Source organism: Protomyctophum parallelum, assembly GCF_964188405.1.
Source record: "Protomyctophum parallelum genome assembly, chromosome: 7".
Taxonomy (NCBI): Eukaryota; Metazoa; Chordata; class Actinopteri; order Myctophiformes; family Myctophidae; genus Protomyctophum; species Protomyctophum parallelum.
In genome coordinates this window covers 47344998-47363735 of record NC_139705.1, presented here as the reverse complement: position 1 = coordinate 47363735, position 18738 = coordinate 47344998, and the positions used below count along the sequence as shown (strand labels likewise).

At 44.0% G+C, this 18738-nt stretch overlaps 1 protein-coding gene and 1 long non-coding RNA gene across 4 annotated transcripts in view; both read left to right on the top strand.

Annotated features, from left to right (window-relative positions):
- The window catches only part of plcg1 (phospholipase C, gamma 1), a 65310-nt gene extending 50980 nt beyond the window's left edge, over positions 1-14330 (top strand). For all 3 annotated transcript variants that reach the window (XM_083769365.1, XM_083769366.1, XM_083769364.1), the window contains 5 exons: positions 1315-1429; positions 3774-3935; positions 5106-5194; positions 10756-11126; positions 12736-14330. In XM_083769365.1, the coding sequence (XP_083625491.1) occupies positions 1315-1429; positions 3774-3935; positions 5106-5194; positions 10756-11126; positions 12736-12778 (780 nt within the window). In that variant the 3' untranslated portion in view covers positions 12779-14330. The remainder of the gene's footprint in view (positions 1-1314; positions 1430-3773; positions 3936-5105; positions 5195-10755; positions 11127-12735) is intronic.
- A 786-nt stretch (positions 14331-15116) lies between these two features.
- Positions 15117-18552, top strand: LOC310861757. Its single transcript, XR_014569519.1, has 2 exons — positions 15117-15210; positions 15270-18552. It is a non-coding gene; the product is annotated as an uncharacterized lncRNA (long non-coding RNA).
- The last annotated feature ends 186 nt before the right edge of the window (positions 18553-18738 follow it).

Genomic DNA, 18738 nt, shown 5'->3' with positions numbered 1-18738 from the left:
ACCCTGCACATAGAGGTACTATAGACACACACTACGAGGCCTCAAACCTCTCACCCTGCACATAGAGGTACAGACACACACCCTACGAGGCCTCGAACCTCTCACCCTGCACATAGAGGTATAGACACACACACTACGAGGCCTCGAACCTCTCACCCTGCACATAGAGGTATAGACACACCCTACGAGGCCTCGAACCTCTCACCCTGCACATAGAGGTATATAGACACACCCTACGAGGCCTCGAACCTCTCACCCTGCACATAGAGGTATATAGACACACCCTACGAGGCCTCGAACCTCTCACCCTGCACATAGAGGTATATAGACACACCCTACGAGGCCTCGAACCTCTCACCCTGCACATAGAGGTACTATAGACACACACTACGAGGCCTCGAACCTCTCACCCTGCACATAGAGGTATATAGACACACCCTATGAGGCCTCGAACCTCTCACCCTGCACATAGAGGTACTATAGACACACCCTACGAGGCCTCGAACCTCTCACCCTGCACATAGAGGTATATAGACACACACTATGAGGCCTCGAACCTCTCACCCTGCACATAGAGGTATATAGACACACACTATGAGGCCTCGAACCTCTCACCCTGCACATAGAGGTACTATAGACACACACTACGAGGCCTCGAACCTCTCACCCTGCACATAGAGGTATATAGACACACACTATGAGGCCTCGAACCTCTCACCCTGCACATAGAGGTATATAGACACACACTATGAGGCCTCGAACCTCTCACCCTGCACATAGAGGTACTATAGACACACACTACGAGGCCTCAAACCTCTCACCCTGCACATAGAGGTATATAGACACACCCTACGAGGCCTCGAACCTCTCACCCTGCACATAGAGGTACTATAGACACACACTACGAGGCCTCAAACCTCTCACCCTGCACATAGAGGTATATAGACACACCCTACGAGGCCTCGAACCTCTCACCCTGCACATAGAGGTATAGACTGAAGCCGTGTTTATGTCCGTGTGCACGTTCCAGATTCAAGAGTTTTAGATTTGCATCTTATATATGAGTGTACACGATTGTTCTTTAGGGTTGGTTCCTCAACATCGTAGCAGCAATAACGACAATTACAATAACAAATAATGAGTAATAGCAACAATAGTAATTAGAAGTTAAAGAGATATGGTAGTAGTAGTTGACGAAGAAATGTCATCGCTTTAGTCGACAAAATCAACACCGCTAAATTGCCACAAGGACCATCTGCTTGTGTGAGGAGAGGGAGACTGAGTGACAGTGTCCTCTGTGTTCACCTCCTCCAGGTGTTGGGAGCACGCCACCTGCCCAAGCACGGCCGGGGCATCGTGTGCCCGCTGATCGAGATCGAGGTGTGCGGGGCAGAGTATGACAGTGCCAAGCAGAAGACCGACTCGGAAGGTGAGAATGGGTTTGAACAGCTTAGCCCCTGGTTTATGCAGAGCGCACTGTGCCAGACGTAGAGGAACAGTTTAGCCCCTGGTTTATGCAGAGCGCACTGTGCCAGACGTCGAGGGACAGGTTGTTATTGCCACAACGGGCTGGATTCATCTCGAAACTCATCTCCCTTTTTTAATCTTTTATGCTTTTTTCGTAAAATAACACTCCTACTTGATCATACTACATAGTACAGTGTCACACAAAAACGTCAAAAGTAGCAGTTTGCTGTCTTTGAATTTGAATCCTGTAAAGTAACAGTTTTTTACACCTCATATAAAAATGTAAAAAGAATGCGCAGAAGAAACACTTTCTACAAAAGATGGAACAAGAACCACAACAAATGAAATGATCAAAGAACAGTGCAGGGGAAACTAATTGGGGAAGAAAAAAAACACTTGCACATCGTACTCCAAACAGCGAATACAAATACAAGCCTACGTTGTGAGCTAGTAGATTGCTACGGATTTGAAGAAGAAGCTTGTAGATTTAGGAAAGCTTTAAAATATAATGACATGTCCAGTGTGGTTAACAGCATTCTACCGCTGTTAATGACAGGGTTGGAGTCACAGACCTCACGGTGTTAGAGTACTAGAGATACTACCTCTTTGGGGTGAATATGACATGGCCATAAAAAAAGTCATAAAAGTCATAAAGATTTAATTCAGAGTGGAGGACATTTTTTATTCTATAAACTCAGGTTTATGACACCAGCTCAGTGGCCTTGTGGTTAGAATGTCTGCCCTGAGACTGGGAGGTCGGTGGTCCCCCGTCCGGGTCATACCAAAGACTGTAAAAATGGGACCCAATGCCTCCCTGCTTGGCACTAAAGGGTCAAGGGTTGGATTGGGGGGTAGCGTCATGTCCAGCCTTCCAGGGGGTGTACTTGTGCATCCTCACAATATTATTTTTTAAATTCCCATGAAGGGGTAGATCACATGCACATGATTATGAAGCCATAATCAGGGAACAACATCCATGAAATAGTAGTAATAATAGTAATAACAATAGTAATTAATATTAATATTCCAAGAAGTAAAAGGACAATAAGTACTCCAATTAATAACCACCAATACTAATACTAAATACTAACAAAAATGGGAAGAAAAAGAATAATGCATGGCAAGTACATGACAAGTGCATGGCAGTATAGTCAAGACTCAATCAATACTATATACAGTATAGAAGCGAAATAGAGATACGAGTTTAGTTTTGACTAGGCTAATAACTTGTGGGCAACATGGCTCTAGAACTGTTGGCAAGACTACTTAACCCATTCTGGGCGGGAACCCCTTTTGGTGTTAGCATTATGTTATGCTTTAGCTATGTAGCAGATCTACAAGCTGACATCTATGTCGACTGACATAGAAACATAGCTTTTTCAGAAAACTTTTAATTCTGATAGAATGTAGATGTTGTAATCTCCTCATGTGTTCCTCTTCCAGCGGATAACGGTCTGATAGAATGTAGATGTTGTAATCTCCTCATGTGTTCCTCTTCCAGCTGATAACGGTCTGATAGAATGTTGATGTGTAATCTCCTCATGTGTTCCTCTTCCAGCTGATAACGGTCTGATAGAATGTAGATGTTGTAATCTCCTCATGTGTTCCTCTTCCAGCGGATAACGGTCTGATAGAATGTAGATGTTGTAATCTCATCATGTGTTCCTCTTCCAGCGGATAACGGTCTGATAGAATGTAGATGTTGTAATCTCATCATGTGTTCCTCTTCCAGCGGATAACGGTCTGATAGAATGTTGATGTGTAATCTCATCATGTGTTCCTCTTCCAGCTGATAACGGTCTGATAGAATGTTGATGTGTAATCTCATCATGTGTTCCTCTTCCAGCTGATAACTGGTCTGATAGAATGTTGATGTGTAATCTCATCATGTGTTCCTCTTCCAGCTGATAACGGTCTGATAGAATGTTGATGTGTAATCTCATCATGTGTTCCTCTTCCAGCTGATAACGGTCTGATAGAATGTTGATGTGTAATCTCATCATGTGTTCCTCTTCCAGCTGAAAACGGTCTGATAGAATGTAGATGTTGTAATCTCATCATGTGTTCCTCTTCCAGCTGATAACGGTCTGATAGAATGTAGATGTTGTAATTTCATCATGTGTTCCTCTTCCAGCTGATAACGGTCTGATAGAATGTAGATGTTGTAATCTCATCATGTGTTCCTCTTCCAGCTGATAACGGTCTGATAGAATGTTGATGTGTAATCTCATCATGTGTTCCTCTTCCAGCGGATAACGGTCTGATAGAATGTTGATGTGTAATCTCATCATGTGTTCCTCTTCCAGCTGATAACGGTCTGAACCCCACGTGGCCCAGGAAGACCTTCAGCTTCACCGTGTTGAACTCGGCCTTCGCCTTCCTGCGCTTCGGGGTCTACGAGATAGACATGTTCAGCGACCAGAACTTCCTGGCTCAGGCCACGTTCCCCATCAACGGCCTCAAGACAGGTAGGGTGCAACATGTAGTAATTATAATCAATCAATTGAATTGGCCTGGGCTGTGGCTCAGTGGTCCAGGCACCTTGGCTGGTAATCCAGTCTGGCAGTGTGCTGTGGGTTCGACTCCCGATCCCCGACGGCCTTTACTGCATGTCTTCCCCCCATTTCCTGTCAGCCTACTGTCTGTCCCTCCATAAAAAATAAAGGCGAAAGCCACAAAAAATAAATAAATAATAATAATAATAATAATCAATTGAATTAAAAAGTAATCAATTTAGTTTCTTTTTCTTGTCCCCAAAAAGGATTTTGGTGGCTGTGACATTATTAACATTGCTGTGCACATAACAACGTTGGACACAGCAACTATATCATACTGTACTGTATATCGCCGTTATCCCCATATTCAAATTTTTGTCTTTTTTATTTTGTAAATGAATGCCCCACTAGATCACACTACAGCGTCACACAGTAGCAGATCCACAAGCTCGAAAAGTGGTGAGAAGCGACGTGTTTTGAGCTTGTAGATCTGCTACTTTTGAATTTTGAATCCTGAAAAATCACAGTTTTCACCTGACAGAGACGATATGTAGCGCAACTGTAAGAATAGGGACAGAGGTTACATTACCCCAGCTCATTAGGGAATAGGGACAGAGGTTACAAGGTGAACGGTCAATCTATCTTTGTGGAAATGTTTTCCACTGCCTTGTAGTTTCCTGGAAGTCTCTTTATCAAATATGGTTTCAGAACAAAGCTTTTCGTTCGGTTCAAAAGCCACGCCATCAATAATTAAAGTTACACTTCTTATATTGTAGAATAGCAGCAATGCTTTGTTTCCACCCTCAGTATGATAGGAGGCTGCAATGGTCGTAGGCATTAACTTTAGGACCAGCGTTGTGAACACGGACTGTTCAGTTGTTACGGATTAGACGGATAGATTTTCTATTCAACATGATGGAAAAAGTATACATTTCTTCCCATTCTGCATGGACAACCACTGCTTCCATTCACACACAGAGCGGTTTGACCCAAATCAGAAATTACCCAAACCTAAGTCAAGGGTCCTGCCAGCATGTCCGATCCATAGGTCCGATCCTACCGAGTGTGAATATTGCGTTCATACAGATAGTCAGTGCATGTCTCAAAGTGGCTTGTGTGTGTGTGTGTGTGTGCTGCGACCAGGTTACAGGTCGGTTCCCCTGAAGAACAGCTACAATGAGGACCTGGAGCTGGCCTCGCTGCTGGTGCACATGGACATCATCCGGGGCAGGGTGAGTCACATACGCAGCACTTAGAAATCATTAATGTAAATAGGGGCATGGTGGCACAGTTGGTAGTGCTGTCGCCTCACAGCTAGAAGGTCCTGGGCTCGATTCCCGCTCGGGGCGCTGTGGGTGCTGGCGGCGTGTTTCCTCCTCTGCGTCATCAGTGCCCGTTCCCGAAGGCGGGGTTGACGAAAGGGCCTTTCTGTGTGGAGTTTGCATGTTCTCCCCGTGTCCCCTAGGGTAGGTACCCTCACAAAAAACATGCAGTAATCCTGGTCACTAAACTGCCTCCCCCTGGCCAGCCGGGGCGCCTGATGGAGGGGAAAGGAACTGGTTGGAATAACGTGTTCCTTCCACGCTACGTCCAACCAGGGAAAACTCCCCCCTGTCAGGTGTAAAGGAGCAACTTGGACACTCAGGCATGAAGGAAGCATGAGTTCAAGTCCGTTGCTCTCCCCTTGTCCCCCATATATGGGGACTAGGTTGGTGGAGGGTGTGTAGAGCCCAGGATCACATTAGATGATTGACACAGGGGTGAAAAATGGGTTACAAAATCGTGGGATAAAGAATATATTAAAATATATATATATATTCACTTTACATGCATGGGTTTCGGTAATTTTGTAGACACAGTCATCCTCTTTCACCCAATAGCGCAACCATAGCACAGATACATACAGTATGTGAACTACAGCCCTGAAAGCGACAGGTGTACCATCATAATGTGTCATAAAACTCCATGTTAACTACCTGAACGAGTCAGCAATTTTTTCATCACAAACACAATTCTTAACTCGCTCTTATAACCACGTTTTTCATCGTACCAATACCACGATCGCACATGGCGTACCTCAATGACTCGGGACACTCACAGCGAAAACAAAAATCGCATTCGACTTTAACTTTTTGCGATAGAGCAATTTGTTCGGACGTTCTCTCATTGAGACACATAGTCAGTGTGCTTTTAACTTTCAATAGTGGTTGCATTTGCATAGAGTAACCCAGGTGAAAATGATACTTTGTTAATGATTCAAGGTCAAGATGAACACCTCTCACACACGCGCGCACATGAACGCACATGCACGCACTCTGTCTTCCTATTGGCCGGCCTTTACAGAGCCATAACTTTGGTTTGCAACATGCTTCAGCCTCACAATCTGGTCCATAGATGTAGACCACCAATAGGAACGGAGCTGTACTTGCTTAATTGCTTAAGCCCCGCCCCTCTGTCTTCCAATTGGCTGGCCTTTACACAGCTCTAACTTTTGTGTACAACATGCTACAGCCTCAAACTTTGGTACATGGACGTAGACCAATATGGATATAATATTGATACTAGGGATGTCCCTTGTCAAAATATTCTGTTTTGTTACAAACATATTACAAACTTGTGAAACTGCATGCTGTCGTTTAAATTAGCATTGTAGTTCTAAACTTCCACAAGCCTCTCCAACACGGAACTAACAGAATTACCGTATATCCAAAGGATATGTTTGTGACGTCATCCCAACAACCAGGCCGCTAGTAGGTTACATACGGAAGCAATGTTGTAACGTCACCGATTATCATTGGTTTATTGGTTAGGCTTCAATGCCAAGGTGCAGACAGACATACAGGGATGCCTGTTCTCTGCTGTCCGAGTCGCGGAACCTGAGGCTTAATTAATGTCCTTGATTTTCTCTATAGGGAACTATTCCTATGCATGGTGAGATGGAAGAACATTGTGTTACAGAATCGCTGTCCTGGCTCCAAGATGAAAGTGATCTAAGTTTGTCCTTCAGTGGTCTAATCCCATGTTTAGAGAACAAGACAGGTTTCAGAGCAAAACGCTCCCACAGTGTAAATGATGTTACACTACTGGACAAAACGCAGACATTCACACCTGATATCATTGTTGTGGAAAGCAAGGAAAGCTACAGGTTCCACTGCACCCACGCAGGACTGTTCCGATGCAGCGTGACCGGCCTGGGGTTTAAGATGGAGAAAGATGGAGAGGTGACTTACAAGACAGTCCCCTGGGGCCGGGGGCTTCTATCCCAGCTGAGTAAGAAGCCTGCGGGACCACTGTTTGACATCAAAGCTTCTCAGGGGTCTGTGTGTCGGCTACACATTCCACACTGTGAGATCCTCTCCACGGGTGGAGGCAAGTCCTTGTCTGTTGTCCATGTGGTGGATGATGATGGCTTTGAGCTGATCAAACCCCGTGTGATCACAGAAACTCATGTTATCATAGATGTAACTGGCTTGTCTTTCTTTGGTATCATCATGGAGATGCTGTATGGGCCCAGTCCTGTCCAGGCATTGGTGCCAGTGTTTTATAAACCACCGATTGACGATGATCATCCCAGTTCAACTCTGAAAGTGTTGCTGCTGCCTCGGAACGTCGTGCTGGACGAAGTGAAGAACAAAAGGAGGGAGCTAGTTGGAGAAGAGATTTACATTGAAAAGCCTCCCTGTAAACTAGTCCCGAATGAAGAATATACACTCTCCACTTCACCTGAAGATGATTCCATTATAATTGAACCAGTTAGAGCCGCATTTGAAGTTGACGAATGTTCCTATCACAATTACGTCCCGACATTTGTCATTAATTTAGAGCGACGTTTAAGCCACGTTAGGCTGCTTCTAAGCAGCAGTAACGCCTCCAAATGTGCATGGGAATGTTATGTAAACCTTTCAACCTTTCAACATGTTCAGCACACGCCAAGTCACGCGGCGACAGACAAACTGCTGTCTGTGCGCAGAAGCTTCATCAACAGCATGTCACATCCCATTCTCAACCAGATCCTGGACAAACTGTTTGAGACGGGGGTGATAATCAAAGAAGAGTATGATGAAGCCTGTGCGAAGAAAGTGATCCATGAAAAGGCACGTCTTGTCATAGACACAGTGAGGAGCAAAGGAACCCCTGCAAGTTTAAAACTGATATTCATTCTGCGAGAAACCGACCCATTCCTCTCCGAGGATCTTGGGTTTATGTGAAACTAAATGAGCAATGGCAGGTGCAGTGCCTTGCTCAAGAGCACATCTCCAGGGAGGGTGCCTAATACTGCCTATCCTACCTAGGACCTTTTATACCGCTGTTTTTCTATCCTACCAGGACCTAAACTGTATAGTACTGCTGGTTTATGAATAATAAATCCTTTCTAATACATTTGTTGGTTGTCTGATGCACATTTAATTATATATTTATTATATCTTCATAAACCGTGCTATGGAAATAACCCAGAATGTTATTGCGTTGTAGCATTTTATTCAGATATTGGTAGCATTCAATGATGTAACAACCTGTATAGATATAGAGATTTAGGCCCAGGCCGTAGCGTAACGGTCTGGGCACCGGACTGGTAATCCAGTCGCAGTGTGCCGCGGGTTCGACTCCCGGACCCGACACGGCCTTTACTGCATGTCATCCCCCCATCTCTCTCCCGTTTCCTGTCAGCCTACTGTCTGTCCCTTCAAAAATCAATAAAAGGCGTAAGCCGCAAAAAAAATATCTTAAAAAAAAAAAAAGATATAGAGATTTAAGGTGTGGTGCTGTTGTCTTGCAGTTGCCATGCAGGCTTTACATTTCATAGTGTACCACATCCTCGCCACAGCTACATTACTTCTGAATTGGGAAGCTCTAGGCCCGTGGAGGAAATTGCATATTTTCTTCTAAATGTGAATTAGCAAAGTCCTTTTAACCCATTCTGAACGGGCACCCATTTTGGTGTTGGCATCATGTTATGCTTTAGCTATTGAAAAATAGCAGATCTACAAGCTTGTAGGTCTGCTATTTTTGAAAAATCGAAGAACGACTGACATTTTTTAGAATCTGATCTCAGGTCAGAATGGGTTAATCAGACCAGTGTGTGTCCAGTGGAAACCTCGTATGAATCTGATCTCAGGTCAGAATGGGTTAAATCCAAATAACAAAATAAAGTACAACTAGCCAAATATTCTTAAAACGTACAGTATGGAGCACTAAGTGAAATGTATTCAATCGGGTGAAATTCACAGTGTCTTCAAATGGTGGTCCGTGGCTCAAATGCTGCACAGACTTGGCGAGCTGCAGCCTGCAGTCACCCAGTAAAATTTCATGAAATTTTGTTTCTAGTATTATATATTTATTCATATATATTACATAAAAGTTAACTACCCCAAAAAGGGGTTCCTGTATTGAAAGGTAAAAACCCCAAAAGGGGTTCCCGGGGTTAAATTAAATAAGAGAAGGAAAAGAAAGATCTACAAGCTCACAAACGGCTCAGTGGCATTGTGGTTACAGTGTCCGCCCTGGGAATGGGAGGTTGGGGTTCAATCCCCCCCCCCCCCCCCCCGGTCGGGTCATACTAAAGACCATAGCATCAAGGGTCATGTCCAGGGGTTGTACTTGTACATCAAGATGCCTCACACTACAGATACAGGAGATAGGCTCCTGGCATGATTCAATGGTAACGCCCCGTCTGCCTCTGATTGGCCTACCGACACTGCCAGTCTTACCAGACTTTCCTCCGAGGATATTCTGGTGACAGGTCTCAGAGACCTTAATACATTTTGACAAAGTTCTGACCGGGCACCCATTTTGGTGTTGGCATCATGTTATGCTTTAGCTATTTAAAAATAGCAGATCTACAAGCTCATATCGCGCCACCGAGTGGCGCGATACGAGCTTGTAGGTCTGCTATTTTTTGAAAAATCGAAGAACGACTGACTTTTTTTAGAATCTGATCTCAGGTCAGAATGGGTTCATCAGACCAGTGTCTGTCCGGCGGAAACCTCGTATGAATCTGATCTCAGGTCAGAATGGGTTAATTTGTCACCACTGGTCTCTGTCTAGACGGGCGTAGTATTGAATCATACAGGCTCCTGCCCTATGAGTTAATAGCACAGGCAGACTCTTCACATACTAGAGCATGTCTGAAATAAGTGTCAGAGCTGAATTCGACATGTAAATATGAAATAAATGCTTAAACATGTAGCTAGGTGTAATAATAGAGACCCCAGAAGTGAACCTTTCAAGCCTGTTTTCTCAACTCGCTGTTTTCGGCAAGACATTACTCTATAAGCCATATCTCCAACACTGGTGGGTCAAACTGAACAACCAATACGTCAATTTGAAGCTATGATTCCTTGCTTTCATATGAAACAACGACAATATAAATAACATTTGGTCACATTAGTCACTTAGTCTCACAGCGCACTACATGAAAGCATGTAGTAGGGTTAAAGGTGTCTTGTATTGATCAGTCTTTTTTCTCCCAATTCAACCATACTCGCATAACATCTCTGTCGGATGGAAACCTCATATGACCAAAACCATGACTTTTCAGGATTCAAATGAAGAAGAAAAAACAGCAAAAGTAGCAGATCTACAAGCTCAAAACACGTCTCTTAGCGATGCGCTTCGAGCTTACGGATCTGCTACTTTTGATGCTGCTTTTGTGTGACGCTGTAGTGTGATCAAGTAGTGGAAAGAATTCAATGAGTTAAAATATGGTGATAGGAGGTTTCCGCCCGACCAACGGCAACGATAATATCCCCACGTGGTCTCACTGATGACCTCATCGCCATCCCTCTGTCACCAGGATGAAAATGGCGAGTCGCTGTGTCCGTTCCTGAGCAGCGCCTCCTCCTCCTCCTCCCTGTCCCTGGTCTCCTCCTCCGCCACCAGCCAGGCGGCGGCGGGGAGCGGCGGGGTGCGCCTGGGGGAGTCGGGGGGCTCCTCCACGTCGTTGGCCAACTCCAGCATGACGTCCCCGCTGCCCCTGTCCCAGTCCTCCCTGTCCTCCCAGTCCTCCCCGGCGCTGTCGGCCCAGGCCAACATGGCCGCCTACCGGAGCGGCAGCAGCAGCAGCAGCAGAGAGGGCTCCTTCGAGGCGCGCTACCAGTCACCGCTGGACGACTTCCGGGTGTCTCAGGAGGCCTTGCTGGACCACATGGACCCGCAGAACAGGAGGTGTGTGTGTACCGTATGTTTACAAATGGTAGCCCCGGACGTTTAACCCATTTTGACCTGAGATCAGATTCTAAAAATGTCTTCTACATCCTGACAGTTTTCATGTTTCCATGTCAGTCGTTCTTCTATTTTTCAAAAATAGCAGACCTACAAGCTAAATATCAGATATCTAGGGCCAGCAGCTGGGTATTTTAACAGTTTGACTGTTTTAAACGTGTAACCCGCATTTTAATCAACCCCCCTTCACTGCCGAGATTGTTGTATTACCTTTAGAGCATACGCTGAATTATTTGGGCTTTTGATCCGTGAAAATCCGGCGAAAAAATGTTGCTCCGCTTGTTATGAACGATCGCACCACCCGCCATCTTGGTGCGCCGCAAGACGGCCCCACAAGACCCTCCTCCATGAGGCGTTGTACCCCGTTCATTTGCATTGGCCTCAATTTCCCAGAAGCCCTAGCAGCCCACAGCATGTGACGATTTCCGGTTTCGTCATCAAAACGAAACCTTCTCGTCTCCAGCTCCAGTTTCTTTTTAATTATTACAATACGGCGTATTAAACACATAAAACAAAAGGCGGGTATGTCGTATATCGCAGCGACAGTAACCTGGAGTAATCCATTCCTGGCAGTAAAACTGTTATTGCACAAAATCGTTTTGGCCCCGGGCCTGAGGAAGGTCGCAAGACCGAAACGTTGCTCAATTAATAAAATTGCTCTGAACTGGCAAGTGGCAGTGTGCGGATGTCCCTTCTTCCACATTGTGGCCCCGGGCGTTTAAAAGGAACCAGGCAGATATTCCTAGCAGGTTTTTATTTATTTTTGCACCGGGCCATTATTATGTATAGTTACAATTCCAATTAGGCTGTAGAAACTACAAATAATTACGGACCCAAATTAGGCTGAAGAAACTGAAAGAAACCTGCAAATGATGGTTCTGAATTTATACACGGATGACAGTGCTGTGAAACATGTTTATGAAATCTATGAAAAAGTTTAATCTGCAACATATTTTTATACAATATGTAATGGGGCTCCCTGCTTCATCTCTCTCTCTCTCTCAGCTAAGGGGTCCATGGTCTGAAAAACATTAAAGACCCTGTCCTGAGGCATCATTATTACACATGAGTGCAGTCTGTTTTAGAATGTTAACAGGCGGCAGCGCTTCAATAAGGACAGTAATAGTTTTTAAAAGTGTCATGATTCAATGAAGGTCTCTTCTTCAAAGTGCTGTCCTGTTCCTTTTACATCATCACTTGCAGCCTCTCACACTCAAGCAATTACCAGGTGACATCCGATAAGAGCGTCTGCTAATTGACTAAATTGTACCTGTCAGTGGTTCTCAAAGTTCCTTGAAGGTGTTCCTAAAGGACCCTTACAGGTCTGTAACTCTTGAGAGTGGAACCAAATGGACCCTCCTTGCGTGCACTCTTAGAGTTTTGGGTTGTACCACTCAGTGGTACCTGAGTGCACCTGTGGGTTGTACCACTGGTACCTGAGTGCACCTGTGGGTTGTACCACTGGTACCTGAGTGCACCTGTGTTAAAGTAAGCATTGTGACCACGCAAAGATTCTTAGTTTTCTCCCTTTTTTCTTCTTTTGTCCCTCTAGGATGATGAGGAGGACCCGGGTGGGCGGAGAGAACCGTGTGTAAAAGGTTAATTTGGACCAATGGTTGCGATTCTACAGCAGCCAACCCCCCCCCCCCCCCCCACACGTACAGATGATGTCACTGACTGCTGTGAACACTGGTTTCCATGGAAACTCCCCACACCACCACTTTTGGCCTACATTTCAGGCAGCTGTCACCATCCCCTTGCTCTGCCGCCTCTCTCTCTCTCTCTCTCTCTCTCTCTCCTTTCGCCACACCCCCGCCCACATCGCCACGACAACCATCGTTCCCCCCAAGAGAAGGAGCATCGAGGTTTCTCAACATCTGGTCCGGGGTCCTCACCAGGGGGCGCAAATGGACACCTTTATGGGTCTGTAACATAGTGTACAAATGGTTGCTTTGGGACATCCCCAAATCTACACTGTAAAATCCTCAGTGATAATTTAACTTTGAGAGTGTGCGAATGGAACCAAATGGACCCGTTAGGGCAGTGGTTCTCAAAAAGATTTTAAGCCAAATTGATATGTGTTTGACCACGGACCTCCCCATCTGAAAAGGTTTTGTGCCAGGGACACTCCCAGAAGAGAAGATTTATGTAAAAAATATATATATAATAATAATAAAATAATCTTCCAAACATTCGTGCTGCTCTGTGAGCTTGTATATCTGCTATTTTAAGTCCTTGACATGAAAAGACTAAGGATCTCTAGGGGTCCCCCCCCCCCCGGAACCCCACTTTGAGAAACACTGCGTTAGGGTCCATGTGGTTCTATTTGTGTGCCTCCCAGAGTTACAGACCCCTGTAAAGGTTCAGTTTGGACCCCCTTGGCGGTCCCACGACCCAACCTTGAGAAACCGTGGTGGAGGAGATGGGAGGGGCAGTGTGTGTGTGTGTGTGTGTGTGTGTGTGTGTGTGAGGGGGCGAGCGGAAGAGGACACCACTGATCGTGGACAGGAAGGAGAGGAACAGACAAACAGAAGAAGTATTCTGGTGGTCTGCCGGACGGTTTTTCTTTTCCTCAGTTGTGTGTTTGGGTTTATTTTATTTCTTTCTGAAATGAACAAAACTGTTAGTTTTTGGAGGACGAGAGAGAGAGAGAGAGAGAGAGCGAAAGAGAGATGGAGAGCTGTAAAAAAAAAAAAAAAAAAAAAGACCAGTTTGAAACTGTTTCCAAGGTCAAGGTGTTTTTTTTTGTCTCCTCCTTCTCCTCCAACTGCTCTCTCTTCAACATATATGAATATATATATAGTTATATATTTATTATTCCTGCTGTGCTGTTTGGTGTCAGAGAACAGCCGAAGCAGCCCCACACCTGCTCTCAAAGAGCTCCTTTGGTCTCCCATTGTTATTATTTTTTATTTAAACACTTTTCATAATGTGATTTTTTTTTTTTACATATAATCTGTGTAATACACGAGGGCTCTCTATGGCTGTTTTTAAATGTATCGCTCCACGTGCGCTTTGTCTGTTCAACACACACACACACACACACACACACATCTTAGTGAAAAATTGAACCGCATAAGGTAAGCCCAGGTCAGGCCATAGGAGGCAAAAAAGCTAAAACAAAATGCGAACAATCCGAACATTGCAACACGTGAGTGTGTAGATTGGGGGGGGGGGGGGGGGGAGTGCCAAGCCAAGCCAAGCCAAGCCAAGCCAGGTGCAGAGCTCTGAAGGACCCCCGTCAATGAACGGTATGGTTCCCAAACGCTAGGTTGGTCGGGACTCGGGACACATTTGGAATGGGTCACGAGTAAATATCCCTTTATAGTTTTCAGGCATCAGGAGAAGGTAGTTGCCTGTTTGTCTTGGAAGCAGCCGGAGAACAGGACAGCCTGACATGCCATGTGCGCACACACGTGCACATGTATACACACACACATACACACACTGTCAGATGAACTTTTGTTTTCTCTACATGGGTCACTTACATTCCAAAAACTGGACCTCATTCCATTCTTTGGTCTCCCCTCCCCCTCTCGCAGGTGCTTTTTACCCAGACTTTCCGAAACATACTTATTCGTGAAATTGGAAATATAGCTGATCTACAATCGCACATCGTGTCGCTGACTCGCCGCTTTGTGAGCTTGTAGATCGGCGAGCTTGTAGATCTATTTTTGTCAGAGATGCGGTTTGGATTAGACCTGACATGGATACTGAGGGGGGCGACAGCCAACTAAAAGTATATCGTCTCTGTCTTTTCAGAATTCAAATAAAGAAGTGACAAGATTGACAAGCTCAAAACTTGCTCGACCTGGCAGATCTGCTACTTTTGAAGCTTTTGTGTGACGCTGTAGTATGATCAAGTACGTTCATTTATGAAAAGAATACAAAAAGTAAACTATGGAGAATAGATGAGAGGTTTCTGTTCGACAGCAACGATATACTATAGGGTTTAAGTGCCTGGTTTATACCTGGTTGTTTAGTGATTTATACGACTAAGTATAAATCTGAGCTTTTGGGCCACACTGTGTGAAGCAACAGGCCACACAGTCCTCTGTCTCTCCTGGACAAGATGTGGTGAACAAGCAATGTTTTATATCTTAACTGTTGGCTCGCTTTTATTGTGGAATCTTTGCCCGTATAAATCTACCCTTGACGGTTACAAGGGTTGGTTGGATGAAGCAACGGTTAAAACGGTCTTTTTGTTATTTATTCAAAGCGTAATGAAACTTCTTTCAGATTGCCATCGGAGAAGTGTTTATTTTACAGGGCCGGGCTACTGTATTGATATTATCGATATAGTGATGTAGAGACTAGATATCTATCGTAATATGGCACAGGTTTTGTCTTTTCAGAAATTGCCCGCATCTATAAACTCGCGTGTCACAGCATATTGAGAACTCGTAGATCGGCTATTTTCGATATGTCCGAAGATTTCCGAAAACTCTGAATCAATCGATACAGAGGTTTATTTGGTCAAAAATATGTATTTGTTTTTGTCCATATGGCCTGGCCCCTTGTGTCAAACGTCGTTTTAAAGCAATCACAGCACCCTTTTATTGAGTTGAACATGGCTATTCCCAACAGCCTAAAACCATATAATGATAAGACTGATGGTGACGACTGGTCATGTTATCTCATTAGATTTTAAGTCTGTGGCTGTTTGGAAACGATGTGTGTTTGAGATCTTAACAAATCAATTATTCTTTTCATGGCAAAGGTCTACTTAACATGTCCATGGTGTTTTTTTCTTTGTTTTCATTGTTCTTTTTAGGTTTTTTGGTTATGGGTCTCTGCGTGTGTGAAAATTATAAATATATAGCCTAAAGAGAGAGACAATTAAGTAACCAAATTGAAAACAGTATTGTTAACCAACCATGACCAAATAGGATTATTTGGATTGCCAGTACCTGGCTTTGCTTCTTGTGTTTTTACATTTTTTAATGCATCACAAAGTCTTTAACGGGGCCAATTTTATGTTTTGTTTTGTGCCACAGTATTCTGGGGGAGGTTAGTAGCAGAAATTACCAAGTTCCCACATGCCAGCGGGCACAACCGCTAACCACAAGCTAACGGTGAATACATTACAATTGTTTATGAACTGAGAAAATCTGAGACTTTGTACATAAAACTGGAAGAGGTCTGTGTAACTGAATGTGTTTCCTTGGCCTTGACCGTGCAGCATCGTTGGCCACTCTTCAAGTGGTATTCTCATTAGAGTCCGACCGATGCCAAATCTTTCCCCTGGTCCGATCAAGATTTTGGGGGTTGTCCTAAAGACCACCGGTGACCTATGTTTTGACCAATATTTTAGGTTATTTAATCTAACCGTGTTTCAATAATGGCCATCTAAAAGCTCACGTGTTGCATTGCGACATGTGAGCTTGTAGATTTTGTATTATTTTGCCTATATGACGTGCCTGAGATACTGTTGAAATGTTCAAAAATCTGACATTGGCTGCATAACTGCTGAAACTGATGTGATCAAAAAAACGTCAAATAATGGACGATATATCGGCAAACCAGTAAATCGATCGGGCTCTAATTCATACACTGACATTTACTCATGTACTGTAATGTCCTTCTTGAAATTCAAGATGTCTCCTGATATGAAATCAGAGTTGGATGATACTTCCCTTTTAAACTTTGGTTCCTAGGAAGTACAGTAGGCTGCATTTCATGCCCGAAGATCTGTTCTCAAGGCCTTATTATTGGTAGAGATACTACGGGCTGATGGATCTGAACCTTGAGGGATGTTAAATGTCTTTCCACACTCTCACGCATTGGAAACGGTGTTTTCTTTTTCTCATACCGCATATAAGTTGTCAATTCGTTATTGACCCTGTAATGTTCGACTCAGTATTTCCTCACTCTTTGTTTTTAACAATCGAGACGCTCCTAAAGCCATAATGAAGAGTATATGAAACGGTGTATAGGTTAAAGGCGGGGCCACTGGAGACTTGCAGGTCTCACTGTCTTACGGAAAAAATCTTGTTTGATTTGCACCTGCAAGTCATTGTTTTGGTAAACCAACTAAGGTTGGGTGAAGCGTTAGTTAATAGTTAATTAGGCACTAATAATATTAATTGGCATCTTATAAGGAAATATAAGGACTCAAGGAAGGGGCAAGGGGCTGCATGTATATAATAGTCCAGCATGCATTCTTTCGGTTATTATGTCAAGTCTTGAATGGGATTGGGATCCTTAATGACAGCGATTGCTATTATATATACCTCTCTGGTTCTTAACGTGAGATACAGGGACCCTCTGGGTTCCTTGAGGGGGTTCCAAATGGACCCTTAAAGGTCTGTAAGTCTGAGAGTGTACAAATGGAACCTAATGGACCCAAAACGGGTCCATTTAGTTCCATTTGTACAGTCTCAAGAGTTCTGGTGGTCCTTGAAATGAAAATGGTTTGAGAACCAGCGGTATTGTAATGGCATAGCAGATGTGAAGTCCACATACCAGCCTCTGACGCTGTAATAAACCTCTTCTGGAAACGGTTCCTCAATGTTGGATCCGGTTTCCTCCGATTCCGGATCCCAACCCTAGTCTTGAATGGAGTCTCAAAATTATTGTCCAATTAATGCTTAGGTTATTACAATAACCTTAGTTTACTTGTTTTAAACGCATTCTTATTATGGGGGGTTGTTCTCTCTGATTGGTCAATGAGCGGCCCGTGTCGTGGCGAGGCTCCACTCCTCCCTCTGATGCTACGTAGGTAGCTTCCTGCTGCTGCTGACGTCCACGTGCCTCTTCCTGTGTCTTTAAAGCCAAACCTTATAGGGCATTGCAGTGGTGGCCATTTTCTGGAACCATCCATCCAGACCCCATTCAATTTTCCCATAGAGATTTCCAAACATATTTATATCAATTATTTTCAGCCTATAGAATCAAGCCATCTGGGATCCTGGTGAATCATGACCATAAAACAATTGATTCTGTGAAAAGATTAAATCTCAAAACAATGGGTATTTATATTATATGGTAAAGATTAATGGGGTCTGGATCGATGGAACCACTGCTATGCCGTATACCGCCTCCCAAAAGAACAGATCTACAAGCTAACGACGTGTCGTTAGCTTGTAGGGCCTGACTCCCTCGGGCAATGGCGTATAAATTAAAGCTTTACGTACACACGTCATCACTTTCTAACCACAACATTCACATCTTGCCCCAGAGTGTCATTGTTTTTATGTTTGTTTTTTTGTTTTTGTTTTTTTGTTTTGTTTACTACAGTGGTCTCATTTACAAATTACGCCTTTCTGTAACGTGCCTAAGCTATTGAGAAGAAAAGTATTGATTTAAAAATGTTTGCCTTTCATATGAAACATATTCAAGCCTGAAAAATAAAGTACTTATATGACTAGCTTGACTTATTTTCTTTCAAAGTCATTGTTACCTGTGAAGTGCAGAAACTACAACACTGTCACAATTATTACATAATCGTCTAATAGCAATTATGTTGAAAAATGTTTATAAGCCATAACTAAACTACATCGCATGGATGCACCTGGGACGTATCCTCAGTGATGTATCCTGAGGTCAACAGGGT